Source organism: Girardinichthys multiradiatus, chromosome 1 (assembly GCF_021462225.1).
Source record: "Girardinichthys multiradiatus isolate DD_20200921_A chromosome 1, DD_fGirMul_XY1, whole genome shotgun sequence".
NCBI lineage: Eukaryota > Metazoa > Chordata > Actinopteri > Cyprinodontiformes > Goodeidae > Girardinichthys > Girardinichthys multiradiatus.
In genome coordinates, this window is record NC_061794.1 from 16,196,406 (window position 1) to 16,212,645 (window position 16,240).

The following is a 16,240-nucleotide window of genomic DNA, read 5'->3' on the forward strand; positions in this document are numbered from 1 at the left end:
GAATCTAAAATATATGAATGTAAAATTTTCATCATTACATTATGGAAAATAATGAACTTTATCATAATATGCTAATATTTTGAGAAGGACCTGTACTCTTGCTTTGATTTGTATTCCACCTGTCAGGAAATCCTCTAGGGGTAACATTTTTCACTTCTTAAATCAAAGTGTAAGGTGGTTAATTATTTTCCAACATGACAGACAGCCAAATAATTTCATCAATACCAACATGAAGTCCATGCAGACAAAGGTCAGCGATGTGATCATTGCTCCACGTGTCCTTTTTGATTAAAGTTATTATTATTGGAAGTGATCACTGCGATGTCAAATCTGTTTCTTATTTTTGGAAGTTTGGACACTTCAGTTGAACTGAGAAGATAAATGAGTTTTAAAACTGCACCATCAGTGGCTGAAACTTCTTTTTTACTTCTTAATTAATATTCTGATATTCTCATAATGGAAAAAAGTCTTACCCGAGTTTGAGCGTGCCCCATTAAAGGAAAAAGTAGTAAATGTAAGGTGCATCATATTTATGATCTTTGTATCTAATACTTATTTAACTTTGGGGATTCTGCCTCTCATTGGTGGCATGAGAGTTGCAAAAACTGGTAATAATGCATAAATTCAATTCAAACAGGCAGCACATCTATGGAAAGAGTCACACATTGTAGGACCATATTATTGAAACAGATGTTTTACTTGAGTATATTACAACTTGACTGCCTTGTGTTGTCCCAGTATACTAGGGTTAGTATACTCCCCCTAACCTCTAACAGATTTGCTTCCTGACAGAGATAAGCTGAATAAGTACAAAAAGCAATTTGATTTTTGTACTTTCCAAGATTTTTGGAAAAATGTTCTGCAGACTCATGAGACAAAATTACAACTTTTTGGAAGATGTGTGTCATGTTACATTTGGCTTAAAATTAACAGTATTTCAGAAAAATGCATCATTAACAGCAAAACATACAATATAAGGTGGTAGTCTGATGATCTGGGGCTGCCTTGCTGCTTCAGGACTTGGTTTCTGAGATGAAGGGAACCACAAATTCTGCTCTCTACCAAAGATTCCTAAAGAAGAATGTTCAAACATCAGATTCTGACATCAAATGCACTTGGGTTTTGCAGCAGAAAAATATTCTGAAGCACACCCCGAAGTGCACCTCTAAATGGATCCAAGTAAACAAAAAAGTTGGAGTGGTCCAATCTTAAACAGGTCGTTCATGCTTGAAACGTCCCTAATGAGGCTGAATTAAAACAAGAGTGGGCCAGAATTCTTCTGTTTTCAGTTATCGTCAACGCTTGATTGCAGATGTCACAGCCAGTAATGAGGTTTAGAGAGCAATTACTCTTTGACACAGAGCCAGGTTAGTTTGGAAAACTTTTTTCCCCATAATAAATGAAATCCTCATTCAAAAACTGCTTTTCATGTTTACTCGAGAGAAAAAACTCACTAGTGGGGCAAGTTCTTTTACAGCAGTGTAGAAAGCAGTAATAAACAGGAACAACATATATTTAGGCTTATAGGTAGAGTCTGCAAAAACAAACTATATTAACTTTGGTCCAAAACGCTGAACGAATAAAGATGGATTTTTATACCTGATGGTTCTGTTTGCATGTCCCCCCCCCCCCCCCCCCCCCTCTCTTTACTCAGCCAAAGTCACTGTTTTATATAGATAAAAGTGACAAAAAAATAAACAAAGTTATGAGAGACTTTACCTGGAACTTCCTGAATCTAATTTCAGAGTGCAGTCAGATACATGTGTTCATCAGTGAAAATATTTACCAGTAGCATTTCTTTCCAGTAAAAATAATAATTCTGTACATGCCAACTTACATAAACCTCAGCTAGGTATTTGATGTTTTTTTTTGATACATTTTAGATGCAAAGACAAAAAAACAGTGTAACAGTGTTTATTTGTCAGCTCACTTCTGCTTGTATTGTGTAATAAAAAAACAGCAGTACAGAGAAACATGCTCACTGTCACTGTATATGAAATACCTGAACACTGGACTTTTAGACTGAGTCTAGTTAGCCCGGCCTTTAGCCAAACCACCAACCTTATTCTGTTTCAGACTGATTGGGAAGACAAAAGACTACATATATTAAGTTGTCAAATCTTTCAGCCACCATTCGAAGAAATATTTATTTTTTTTCTTAGATAAAACTCTTGCGGATAATACTACCCTTCCATGACTCGCTTTTCAATATCTTTCTTATTGCCATTCTTTCATAAAGGCCAGATCTGTGGAGTGCACAAATAATAATTGTCCTGTTGTGACATTCTCCCACCTGCATTGTGCATCTCTGCAGCTCCATCAGAGTTGCTTTTGGCCTTTTGGCTGACCAATGCTCTCCTTGCTTAGGCTGTCACTTTAGGTTGACAGCCTTTTCTCCGTAAGTTTGTAGATGATGACTTGACAAGAATTGCGTGAGATGTCCAGAGCTTAGGACCATTTTTTAATGACCTAACTCTGTTTTAAACTTCTCCACAGCTTTGTCCCGGGCCTGTCTGCTGTGTTTCTTGGTCTTCATTATGATTTTTGTTCACCAATATTTTCCAACAGACGTCTTCATGAGAACCACTAGAACCAGGCATGTGAGGTCGCCCGGTACGGTGGGGCTGGGGTCCTACCCTGGAGCAAGGCCTGAGGTTGGGACACGTCAGCGTATGCCTGGTGGCCGGATTATTCCTCGTGGGACCCGGCCGGCCAAGCCCGCAAGAGAGACATGAGGTCATCCCCCAGTGGGTCCACCTCCTGCAGGGGTAACCATGAGGGACCAGCGCAAAAAGGATCGGGTATTGGACGAAGGTGGACACACCGCGGCGAACCGATCACCAGATGCCTCAACTGGCTCTAGGGACGTGGAATGTCACCTCGCCAAGGGGGGAAGGAGCTTAAGCTCATGTGGGAGATCAAGCGATATTGGCTACCAATAGTCGGGCTCACCTCCATGCACAGCGTGGGCTCTGGAACCCAGCTCTTTGAGAGAGTTTGACCTCTCTTACTCTGGAGTGGCCCGCGGGGAGAGGCAGCCCCGGGGACTCAATCATTCTGCTGGGCGACTTCAACGCCAACATGGGAAACGTCAGTGACACCTGGAGTGGTGTGACTGGAAGGAACATCCTCCCCGATCTGACTCCAAGTGGTGTTTAATTATTGGACTTCTGTGCCAGTCACGGATTGTCCATAATGAACATCATGTTCAAGCATAAGGGTGTTCATCAGTGCCCTTGGCACGAGGACACCCTATGCAGGAGGGCGAAGATCGACTTTGTAGTCGTGTCTTCAGACCTTCGGCCACATGTCTTGGACACTCGGGCGAAGAGAGGGGCTTACATGTCCACCGATCACCACCTGGTGGTGAGTTAGATCCGCTGGAAGAGGAGGAAGCCTGACAAACTTGGCATGCCCAAGCGTATAGTGAGGGTCTGCAGGGAACGTCTGGTGGAGCCCTCGGCCAGGGATGTATTCAACTCCCACCTCCGGAAGAGCTTTGATTGGTATCCTGGGGAGGTTGGAGACATAGAGTAAGAGTGGACTATGTTCTCTGTCTCTATTGTCTGTGCTGCCGCACTTAGCTGTGGTCGTAAAGTCTGGGGTGCCAGTAATGGCGGCAAACCCCAAACCCGGTGGTGGACACCGGCAGTAAGGGATGCTGTCAGCTGTTGGAGGAGGGTTCCTGCTTCAAGTGGAGGAGTTCAAGTATCTCGGGTTCTTGTTCACAAGTGAGGGGAGAATGGAGCGGGAGATTGACAGACAGATCGGTGCGGCTGCCGCAGTAATGAGGACGCTGTGCCAGTCCCTTGTGGTGAAGAGAGAGCTGAGCCAAAAAGCGAAGCTCTCGATTTACCGGTCAGTCTTTGTTTTTACCCTCACCTATGGGCATGAACTTTGGGTCATGACTGAAAGAACGAGATCCCGGATATAAGCGGCTGAAATGAGCTTCCTCCACAGGGTGGCCAGGCTCTTCCTTAGAGAGAGGGTGAGGAGCTCGGCCATCCAGGAGGAGCTTGGAATAGTCACTGCTTCTCAACATCCAGAGGAGTCAGTTGAGGTGGCTCGGGCATCTGTATTGGATGCCTCCTGGATGCCTCCCTCAGGAGGTGTTCCAGGCATGTCCCACCGGGGGGAGGCCCACGGGATGGCCCAGGACAAGCTGGAGGGACTATGTCTCTCGGCTGGCCTTTGAACGCCTTGAGCTTCCCCGAGAGGAGCTGGAGGAGGTTTCTGGGGAGAGGGAAGTCTGGACGTCTCTACTGAGTCTGCTGCCCCCGCAACCCGGTTCCGGATAAAGTAGAACGTTCCACAGATCCCTATAGGAGACAATTGGTCCAATAGGACATTATTCCTCTAATACGCAAATTTATGTCCTCAGGTTTGGTCCCTATAATGAACACTGATTACTACTTATGAGTCATTTACTTTCAAAAACCTCTCCACTTCTTTCTGAAGCTCCTTATAATTCTTGTGCTTCACATGTACACTTCCTGAAGTGCCTTTTTCTTCTGCTATAATTTTCAATTGACCAGCACTCACATGTTTGACAGTCTAGATCTGGATGTAAATCGGGATTTTGGCCCTGTCAAACCCTCCTACACTGTGCTATAATGTGCTGGAGTGTTTCAGTAGCATCTTTCCACAGCTTCCATCCTGGCCCAACTCTGGTAGACCCAGACAAGTCGTAATAGTACTTGTACCAAATGAGTTTTCCATTGCTGCAATAAATAATGATTATTTTGGGTTTTATTTTATTTTTTTTCATGATTGTTATGTTAAAGTAATTTAACATAGGGAATATAATAATTTGGGTTAAAGTATAGGTTGATTAGTATTTGGGTCGTGGATACTTGCACTTGTGTTGAGAGTTTTTAATATATCACCTCTAAAGGTATGCAATTATGTATGATCTGCCATCTTTATTTCTCTTTGCCAGCCATTATATGGAGCACTGAATAACTAATAAAACTGCATTGTATTATTACAAGATGTTGTTGGTAAGGTTTTCAACAGTAGATACCGATACTGTAGATCTTTTTAAATTTGCATTTGAACCAACATTTGCAATGTTTAAAAAGCGAAAATCCTAATATGCATGCTGTTAAAAAGATCTGGAATTCATACAAGTATTCTGTTTTTATACCTGCTTGTCCTTACACATTCACTTGTTGAGCAAGTTCATGACTTTGATTGTGACATAGTGGCCAAAAGGCAAGAAAATAAAAGAATAACTATAAAGAAACATAGCCCAACAACATAGCTTTTCAGTAAAATATTTAAGAAAATAGGTATCGTCATTTCCAACTTTTAAAGTGAAAAAAGGTTGTAATAAAATGGGCCAAACAGCCCAACAAAAACAAAAAAGGAATTTTTATTTTTACAGTAGCGTATTATCTTAAATAACCGCTAGGTGGGGCAAGAAGCTTAACTTCCGATTCATACGGGTAGTGAGTCAAGTCAAGTTTATTTATATAGTACCTTAACCATGTTTAAACCTGTTAGCCTTGTGCAAACATAGCATTTATTTTCTAGATGCTGGAACGAGCATACTAACAGTTTAGTGTTTTTATTGGCACTGGACGCTGGCAAAAACACTAGCGTTTAAAGTCAAGGGAACTTCGGGCTTTGGAGTATATTTGGACTCCAAGTAGAGGTTTAACAAATGCAACATTTGGGTTTTCAGTTTTTAAACCCTTTTGTAAACCCTTTCTAAAGTTCTACTACTGGTGATACTCAGACTGTGAGTGAGTGAGAAACACGTTAATCATAAGAACTTTACGAACATTGAGCAGATGCCACGCCTGCAAACAGACAGCGTTGATGGCTAAATTCACTATCATTACATATTTCCCTGGACGTGCTCGCTTCCAGACGTGCCCGCGCAGGCGTGGCTCTCGGCTCGTGTCCGCCACCCCTCCCCCAGCCACAAACCCCATAACATTGGAGGCGCGCTCCCGTGAACTAATTCATTGTATCAGACTGAGACGGGAGGAAGCAGAGAGAGACTGGAGAGCCGCGTAGCTTCAAGAAATACTGAAAAACCCGACCGCTTGGCATATAAACTGAAGGTAAACTACTTGATTGATGGCATAATGTTTTTGAGACGACACCTGTTGGGTGTTGGTTTGTTTAAAAGTTTAGAACATAATTTTTTTAAGTTGTCCTTGGTTTTGGGAGGCCGAACTAGCGAGGCTAAAAGCTAGCGCGGTTAGCTTACCGTAGCTGAATAAGCTCCCCCCCCCCCACTGTCCGAACTCGGTTTCTGTGCTTCTTCAGCAGTTGCCACATTGGTTGTTTAAACACATCAGTCGTCTTCTTAGTACAGGAATTCGTGCGACTGAAATGTATTTCACATTCAGTGTAGGAGGCTTTCATTGGAACTCTGAGAACTATGCCAGGCTTAAAAACTGAGTTTCAACGACCGGCCTAGATTTGCGAGCCGTAACCAAACAATTAGGTCCTTTTTTCCGTACTTGCCTCGGTTAATCAGGCAGCATCCTGTCTCTCAATAGTTTGTCCTTTGGTAAAATATTTTTTTCCCGATATGTACGGTATATAAAGTTAAACAGACGGTAAAGTTACTTTAAACACTACATCCGCGTTGAACGTCGTTTTTGTTTTAGATTTTACGCATTATTAGTAATTGGACAGCATATTTGTATTCTATTAAATGTATTCGACATTCAATCATATTTTGTTGTAGACAATTTAACCATATCAAATGTATTGATTTGACTTGTGTGTGTTTAGTGTGTGTCGGGGCCACCCACCCATTCTTCCACTGCGGACACACTAGCCATCTGTTGCCTCCGTGATGACGCCATCTTTCTGGTGACCCACCCAGTGTCTTGCAGTTTAAGAAAAAAAAAACAAAAAAGTTTCGTTTCACACTGGTAGCTTTCGTCGGTTACGCAGCTGTTCTTTGTATTATCTATGCCTTGCTTGTAGGGGTTTTCAGCCCTTCGATCAATGCCAGTTTTCCACTTGGCTAAATGTCTGATCACTCGGGGCTGTGATAATGACATCCTTCTCGTTTTTCATTAATATTCCTCGCTGTTGATTCTGTGACGAAGCTCTGGGAGCTTGGGCGTTTTATTTTCTTAATTGTAATGAGAAATCAAAATGTGATATTTTCCTGTTTGTGATAATATAAGCAGCAGTCTTTTTTTTTTTTCATGTTTGCCAACAGCATCTTGAGTATTTAATATATTTAAGCTATGTATTATTATTATTAATAATAATTAATACAATTATTTTGTAGATTACATTATACACTATGAACACAAGAAAATCCAAAGTTTAACTGTAAAATAACGATCATTTTTGCAAAATAACCAGCTAAAAACATTTTTTTAATTCTTTCCAGTGAATAGCATGTATACCACTGGAATATTATTATGGCTCTTTTGCTGTGCCTAAGACATGGGTGGGTGTGAGCAGGGTTTCAGTGCTTATTTTTCATGCACTTGACCTCAAAGCCATTTATTAAATTCATCTCTCCTAAATTATGCTGAAGGAAGTCAATCAGGGTCCGCTTTAAACCCGTGGCTGGTTAATACCTTCCTTTTGGGAAATGATCCTCAGTATCTGTAGAATGACAAAAGCAAGTGTTCAATATTTCTTTATTCCTTGTTTAGAATTGACTGTAATTTGTCTGATGCAGTATTTATTGGAGATCTTAGGTCCAATTTCAGAAGTTGTGCTTACACAAAAAATATAATTTTATAAAATTTAATGGCATACTTTCCCAACAGTGTTTTTTTGTTTTACATCTGCCTATAATCATGTTTTTATTTGTGCATCAACTGTTTCACATATCAGTAATAACCCCAATAAGGCTAATTATTTATACTTAAATTGAGATATTAAAGATGACCAATGACATCACAGTTCTTTTCCTGTTACAAGTAGATGTCGTTTCAGATGCTTCAGTGCATATGCTGAGCTGATTGTCTCTTGCTACTGTTGTGTCTGCGCAGATATTTTATTGTTGTCACACAAACGGTACTGTATTTGCAGCATGATTACTTGGTTGAGTGGATATTTTTGAAAATCGCTCAATTTACCTGCATCTGCTCTGTTTTAAGTGACAGGACCCTGTGAACATGAGCAACCTTTCAGAGTTTGTTCATGTATGTTTGTTTTCCTAGCTTTAGACCGCTGACAACAACCGAAAGACAAAGACGGCAATTTTTGACGTGAAAGTCTTTAAATATTTCTGTACAGCATCTGGTGTCTATCCAGACAGCATATTGTCATTTTTGCAAATTTCTTTCTTGCTAGTTGTTGCTGACTTGGCTTAAAAGCCTGAAGTAGAGCACACATACCTTAGACTGACTTCATCTCATTTAATAGTGTGAGATAACATCTCGCTGTCGTTTCATCAATCTAAGAATAGACGACTATTTAAAGCACAAGGCAGTTGTACCCAGTGATTGTCGTTCAACAAGTTAACATACAAAGAATCTTGTTTGGTATTTGGGTGTTGGGAGCAGGTTTGGTTTCGGTAGTCATAACTTTCAAAAACAAGAAATATTTTTGCTGAGTGATTGTATATATTAACCAAACACATCAAACGGCATACGCTTTACCTATCAGTATAAAATAGGATATTTTATTCACGTTCCAGTTACATCTATAAATCCAGTTGTTCTTTCTGAATTCATTACAAAGATTCACTGTTTACCTATTACACATGGATGACACAAACATACAGGACTAACACATGTGATGAGTACTTTTTGGAACTTAAAATCTTTATGGTGTTCTGATGAGAACAGAATCAATGTAATGCATATTCTACAAAGTAGCCAATTTAAAAAGGAGACGTTTTCCTCGTTCTGTCTTAATTGTGCATATGCTGCAAACTACAATGGTTTTTGAATGGAAGGAGTCTAAATGATGTGTTGTTCCTCACAAAAACACTTGTCAGGTGGTAAAACAAAAGCCCCCGCCAAGTTTTTTTTGTTTTGTTTTTTGTCTGAGGCTGAAATATTTATCAGCCTGAAACGGGAGCTAATTTTCCCGTCGGAAGACTGTTGGATATTTCCTGCCAGCGGCATACACAGGCCTGTAAATGCAACTTTGTCTTGTGTAAAGGACAAGATGGTGAATCATCATGTAAAAGGTGGCTACTAATGCACCAAGAGCTATCCAACAACACCTTAATGCCTATTGGAAAGTGTTGCACTCAACACTTTATTTTGAGAACTTCTGGCAGTGGGCTTGACACACTGGTGTTTTCATGGCTTTCTCTTAGACATTATATTCTGTTAGTCCATTTTTAAATTGGATATTATCCCTTTTTAAAAGAGCTGTGACATCTTATCAGAAGACATTTCTCTGAGGGACAATCTAATTATTGGTTCAGTGTGTTTTAAAGTATCATTCAAGCCTTTCTGTTGGGAAACTTGTGTTTATCACCCAGCTATTGACTGTTCATAGTTGTATCTCATTTTTACGGTCATTCTTATACTCATTATCCAGTGCCCTTCCTGCTAAGTCACGTGAACCCAGTCCTGGAGAGAATCATTGTTTATCTGTGACTAGGAAGAAGCTTTAATGGTTATTGTTGGTCCTTTTTAGCTCAGATGTTTGCATGTTTTCAGCTGATTAATTCAGGGCTGCACATGATTCTGGTTCTTGACAGAACTGAATATTCACCTGTCTTTTATTTGTCTGATTTTTGTCTTTTTATTTTACTGACTATTTTCATTGCTGAGGGAGGTTTTTCTTTTTTCTTTAGCCTTGATGTTATTTTTGTTTGTTTTTCTGCTCTGACTAAACCTGCAGAAGTTACACACCAAATAAAGTCTCATCCTTCCATTGTGAAATAGAAGCTGCCTTAGATTGTCTGTGCTAGGCTTCTTGCTCATGATTAAGTGCAGTATATTTGAATACTTGGTGGAAGCCACCTAAACAACATTTGTTAAAAGCAGGTCACACATCTGTTTTCCCACTGGCAGTTTTATTCAAATGCTGACCACAGACCAAGCTCCAGGCTACAGATGTCCCAATTTTGTCTTCTTTTTTATCCACAATCATAAAGGGAATGGTCTGATGTATTTTGACTCAGCTGTCCTACTTAAGACTATCCATGAACCATACTAGGACACTTGCAGCATCTCATAGGGCTTTGGTGCATCTGAGATGAAACCTAATGGGACTTGAGGGAGAAAAGACTGTGAATGAACCATTAGCAGCATAATTTCTTAACCTTTTTTTTTTTTCTTCGTCTGAGATTAACAAAGGAGAGCCAGTTGGGTAGTTACTGTTTCAGATCCAACTATCATCTACAGTAAGCTGGTGATCCAGGGCATACACATTAGTTTTTCACACCTAAATCCATTTAGAGATGAAAGATCAGATGGCACCAATGTAGTAGCTTAGTTCGGCGTGTTTTATATGAAAGTACAAAACTCTCTAGAAATGAGATGTATTTAATGTATGCCTGGTAAATAAAGTCATTGTCCACACCCATCAGTATATTTTGTTGGACAGAGATGACTCTTTGTCTGCAAGTAAAGCTGCACGTTTAGAGAGTGCGTGTCATTATTTGCTCTGACTTCCTTTAACTCAGTTGGCCACCTACACTCTTGGGTTTCCTGGTATACTGAATTACCAGAGCCTTGGCTAAATGTGACTTACTGTTAGCTCACACATTTCTCCCCTGTGCTGTTAATGTTTGATGCTTTGTGAGAACAGGAAGCCCCGGATATAGAAAGATCTGGGGCTACATTAGTGTGTTTCCTACCCGTCCATAGGTGCACGCTGGCCTTGAATTAAACTAATCCTCTAACAGAGCACTATTTTATTAAAACATCAATTAAATATGTGGGATCAATATTTTCAGTTTGAGATTTAATTATGTCTTTGTAGCCAAGCACCCCTGTACCTGAGGTTGTGAAAACAGTTTTTAGTCTGTGTGGGTGAAGGTGTAAAGCGTGGTGTTGCATTAACATCTGCACTGAGCGGGTCTATACCACCATACCATAAAGGGGCTCTTTGATCAACAGAAGGCAAACATATTAGACATTTTTTATTTTATTTTTTTATTCAAGTGATGTTTGTGCCTCCTTGAAACTGACCCTAACTCTCTCTATTGGTCTCCAGGGATGGCAGCCATCCGGAAGAAGCTGGTTATAGTTGGGGATGGTGCATGTGGGAAGACTTGCCTTCTTATTGTCTTCAGCAAGGACCAGTTCCCTGAGGTCTATGTTCCCACAGTTTTTGAGAACTATGTTGCTGACATCGAGGTGGACGGCAAACAGGTAGGACATCTGATACAATCCTGTTCCCTGTTGATGTCATTTGATGGGGTTGCTGCTTATTCACATAGTGGTTTTTTTGTATGATTTCAGTAGGTTTCTATTCCTACTGCAGTCTGTCTACATATTCTGTGCACAGACACGGATAGGTTGTGTGAAATCTCATAATTTTCTCATCCATGACCTATCAGAGCGCTTTTTCGGATAACTGTTTGACACGGCCTCTCATCTGCCACATATTTGGAAGTCCTGACCTCATTCTGGGTTAATGGGATTGTGGGAGGCCGAGACTGAGTCTTTAGTGGCCAGTTAATTGTTAACCCAGGTGCTTTAAAGGACGGCACAAGCTGCTTCATGTGGGTCAGATTTTTATAACGGGCTTGGTCCGTTGTGCCTTTTCTAATTAGAATTGTATTTGATAGATTTTAGGTCACGTCATTTAAATGAATTGAATGCCAGACGTTGAGATTTGAATGAATATTTTATTTTACTAAAATGAAAGTTAAGATTTCTGTCCCGTTTTTGTCCTTTTTTTCTCTCTTAAAATGAAATGTAGCCCTGTTCTCATGTCATTGTTTGCTTCATTCAGGTGGAGTTGGCTCTCTGGGACACAGCTGGTCAGGAGGACTACGACAGGCTGAGACCCCTCTCCTACCCAGACACTGACGTCATCCTCATGTGTTTTTCCATCGACAGCCCTGACAGCTTGGGTAAGTAAAAACCACACGCTTACACACCCACACAGACATTGAAGCATGACGTAAAACTTCATGCTTCTGTTTTTCCAACACACTTCCCTGTTTTTTTTTTTCTTCCAATTTTCTTTAAAGTTGCTTGTAGGTTGAACTCATTCAGCTTTAACTTTTAAGACTTTTTGAAGAGGAAGATTTGGCAAGCCCTCTAATGAAGTTTTCAAATTGTGGCATGTTTCCCAGCTGTAACACGAGTCGGGTTTTTTCCCTCTTATGATGAGAATATATCTTCTTTAATCATATTGAGGGGGATTTGCACATGTGGCAGTTATTAATCCAAACATTTTAAATAATCAAGTCAAGACAATTGGGAAAATTGGATAGCTGTTGCAAAATAGTCTTATACCAAACTTAAGTTTTTGTGGCAGCTTTAACGTAATTAATCATTCCTATGCATCTTCCTACATTGAGCCGTTTTGGTAAGAGTATGTGATCAAGTTCTTTCTCTTTTGTGTTTAAAATGACAGAAAACATTCCTGAGAAATGGACCCCGGAGGTCAAACACTTCTGCCCAAATGTCCCCATAATCCTTGTAGGAAACAAGAAAGATCTACGTAATGATGAGCACACACGTCGAGAGCTGGCCAAGATGAAGCAGGTACTTCTTCACCTGAGAAGGATGCTCTGAATGTTTCAACATTGTGTTTGTGTACCACAGGGCTCTGTGTTTGGGTTTATTTATGTGTATCAGTATTTGCAAAACACCTGATTTTACTTGGGTCTGTTGCAACTTTATTTACCTCTGAAATTAACGAGGTAACGGTAAGGTTTGACATGAATAAACTGGCAATAAAGACAAAAACTCAAATGGAATGTGTCAAGATAGATAATGTACATGAAATAAAATTCCTGGGTGTCACAATTAACAAAAATTGCTTAAAATCTGTTAATCATATTCTAAATAAACTGTCTAAAAGGGTTTCAGTTTTGTCCAAAGATAAACAAATGGTAAATCGAACACTTTTTCATTATTCGTTGTACTTTGTTTTTAACATTGTACTTTTTTGATATAGTTGGGTTCTAATTTAAGGAGTAAATCAAATCTAAACATGGTGTTCACATGACCTGAAGAAATTGCTCTATACCCATTAGGACTGTCAAATTACTGGACGGTCTGAGCGTAGAGCTAAAATAAGTCTAAACATAATTCAGTTTAAAAATAAAGGGATTAATTGGGGTGGTCATCATGGGGTTTGTGATCATTTTATGATCGTATACAATCCTTTTAGATTAAAATGTCTGACTGTTGTTTTGTTGTCTTGATTAGGAGCTATGGTGCCGATTATGTTATCTTGGTGATTATTTATTTGTAAGCTTCATAATTGCCACCAAGGTTGGGAGGCTGGATCAGATAAATGTAAGCTAGCTCTTAGTCCTTTGCAAGAGTGTTAATTATGTGAATAATTGTTCTGAATTGATGAGGTTCTTATGTTCTTTGTTTTATATGTTCAAAATAAATCTGGCAGTTGATCAGTGAGATGTCGATGTATGTTGGTAATGCTTACAGTAAATATGTATTTAAATCCAATCCCCTGATTCGTCTCCTCATCCAACAGGAACCAGTGAAGTCAGAGGAAGGGCGGGACATGGCCGGGCGCATTACAGCTTTTGGTTACATGGAGTGCTCTGCAAAGACCAAGGATGGCGTACGGGAGGTTTTTGAGATGGCCACCCGGGCAGCGCTGCAAGCCCGTCGTGGAAAGAAGAACAATAAATGTGCACTGCTGTAAAATGGCAGACATATTTGGACTGTTTTTGTCCTGGGCTGTTACACCCAGGGATAGGGCTCAGTGGGGAAGGAGGGATTACTAGAACGAGAGGGAGGGGAGGGGAGGGGAAGCAAAGACTGCAGTACATGACTACCGCTGTAAACAGGCTGTTTGTTGGACTGTATTTACCCTGGGTCTTGGGTTTAGGGAGAAGGGAGCACGGTAAATGACTACCGCTGTAAACCATCAGGCTCTTCACCTGTGTGTGTTTCATTGGGGCGGGAGATTTACACCAGCTACCGGCCAAGAGTTGGTTATATTTGGTCTTTTTCAGCAAGCCACTGACACTGATTGAGATGATTGAGAAATTCCAGTCCACTGTTAAAATCAGGCAGGTAAATCTTCGCTTTTGAGAAGACTGTTTAGTTTTTTACCGGGGGGGAAGATTCATCCCCAGAAGATTTAGTCTGGAGTTAGGGCTGACGTTGGACCGCCACAAAGGTCTCCATGATGAAGCGGACACCAAATCAGAGCACCTCTAAGTTTTGCTTGCTCTTCATTGCTTGTTGAATGCTATAAACAGATTACTTGAACATCCGTAAAAGTAGGCAAATCACCAGTGAACTATTATGAGGATCATCCCAAAAATAGCCTTCCAGCGTACCTCCATGAACCATCTCTCTGTAAGATACGAAATGAGCAGGGCTGATTTGTTTCACTTGAGGTGACATGCTCATGCCTCTGTGGCGCATTGTCTCTCGCGGTGTCTAATCCTGCGCTTACAGACTCCCAGAGAGAGACGCATTGAGATTTAGTCTTGCTGAGATAATCTACATGTTTCATCAGGAAAAAGCTTAAGGTTGATTTTTAGATCAAATTTGATCATCTCATTTGTCAAGCTGTAAGCATCTTATGTTAGGACTGTCCAGAAGATCACTGGAAATGTCACTGGTGGCCTACACTGCTCCTGGTAGATCTACTTTGAGAAGGTGATCAGCCATCATTTGCATGCTCCTTCTACATTTAAACCTGTTGGACTGAATCAGTGGAAGTGGCAGAGGCATCGCGGTCCCACTGGATGACAAAGGTAACTTCCTGCCCTGACGTTTAGACCAGGACAAAGAACAAGGAGAGGGTGGGAAATATTGTTTACATGCACAAAAATTGATCCTCTTGTTTGGGATGAACAATGAAAGCCTTGTGTTTAGGCATGAAAAAATGTTGAACATACAGTAATAATTCATTTTTGAGAAAGATGGACCGTTATTTACATATTTCAGTTAAACTGCTCCCATCTGCTTTATTAGAAAAGTGGACAAATAAAAACATGTAAAACGGTTTATCTGGAATATTTTACACGGGAATGTCAGATTCGTTTGGTTGGCCAGCCAGATGGATTTTGTGCAGGTAATCTGAGTTGCTGTGCAGTTAAAGGTTCAACTTCCTGCTGTTCATTTTGGAGTATTTTTAAGACCTTTTCTTAAAAAGATGTATGGCCAGTCTTTATTTGGGTTAATAAGCAGTTTAATTTAATGTTAAACTGGCAGAGTCAGGGTCTCTTGGCAGCATTATACCCTCCTGTTCTTCTTCCTGGCCTACTGGGTGGAGCCTGTTCCAGAAACCAGTCTTATGTTGTATTTTATTTTCAGCTTTTTAAAAAACAAAATACATTCATAAACATGTCTATCAGTATTTAAAAACAAAAATAGGAGGTGGAAGTCTAGGAAATTATTCATGTTGCTTTAGTTTCTTTGTTTATTTTCCTTTCTTGGCGCTTTACTGGAATTTTTCATATTTACAGTTTGGTTGTAAGAAACCATCAATCATCCCTGCCAGATGCTGTTGTTAGGCAGTCAGGAGAAAGGCTGGCCTCCGGGCTGCCTGTCTAGAGCACCGTCAGGGCCATGAGTGCCGGCTTTTTTTTTTTGTTTTGCACACAAACCTGGCTGAAAAGACAGAGGAGGGGGGTCATAAATGGGCTTAAGTCTCATAATGTACAAATCATTTTTTTAATTTTTAGATTTTACTCTTCATTTTTAAATCCTGATTTTGGGATGCTGAAGCAGTGACATAAATGGAGGAACAGGAAATCCACGCTGTATGCAAAGTCTGTAAATATGAAATGTGGGGTTGGTTCATACTAGACTACACACGCACATGACTGGAAACTATTTGTAAACTAGCTTTGGTTTGTGTAATAAATTACTTTCTATAACACCCATCTTATGTTCATTGTGGTTTTAAGGGTCTTTACATGTAAATAAAACATGACAGGAGTATAGGAGGTATTCATTCTTGTGCTTCTTGGTTAGTAAAAGCACTGCATTGATTATTATTGATGAACCAAGTAAATAAAACGTCTGATTTATAGTCCAGCAGCTTCAAGTTTTTGTTTCAGGAAAAATCAGTTTGGTTTATAGGCATTTGCAGGTTAACCCAGGTTTTAAAAGCTAATGGTTTCAAATAAACTTCATTTGTAATGACCAATCCATGGAGTTAAAAGCCAGAG

At 40.1% G+C, this 16,240-nt stretch overlaps 1 protein-coding gene across 1 annotated transcript; it reads left to right on the top strand.

Moving 5' to 3' along the window:
- Positions 1-5,918: 5,918 nt before the first annotated feature.
- rhoab (ras homolog gene family, member Ab) lies at positions 5,919-15,952 on the top strand. Its single transcript, XM_047364432.1, has 5 exons — positions 5,919-6,071; positions 11,116-11,273; positions 11,860-11,980; positions 12,490-12,620; positions 13,579-15,952. The coding sequence occupies exons 2-5, from the start codon at positions 11,118-11,120 to the stop codon at positions 13,750-13,752; spliced, it is 582 nt and encodes a 193-aa protein (XP_047220388.1). The 5' UTR covers positions 5,919-6,071; positions 11,116-11,117; the 3' UTR covers positions 13,753-15,952.
- Positions 15,953-16,240: the final 288 nt, after the last annotated feature.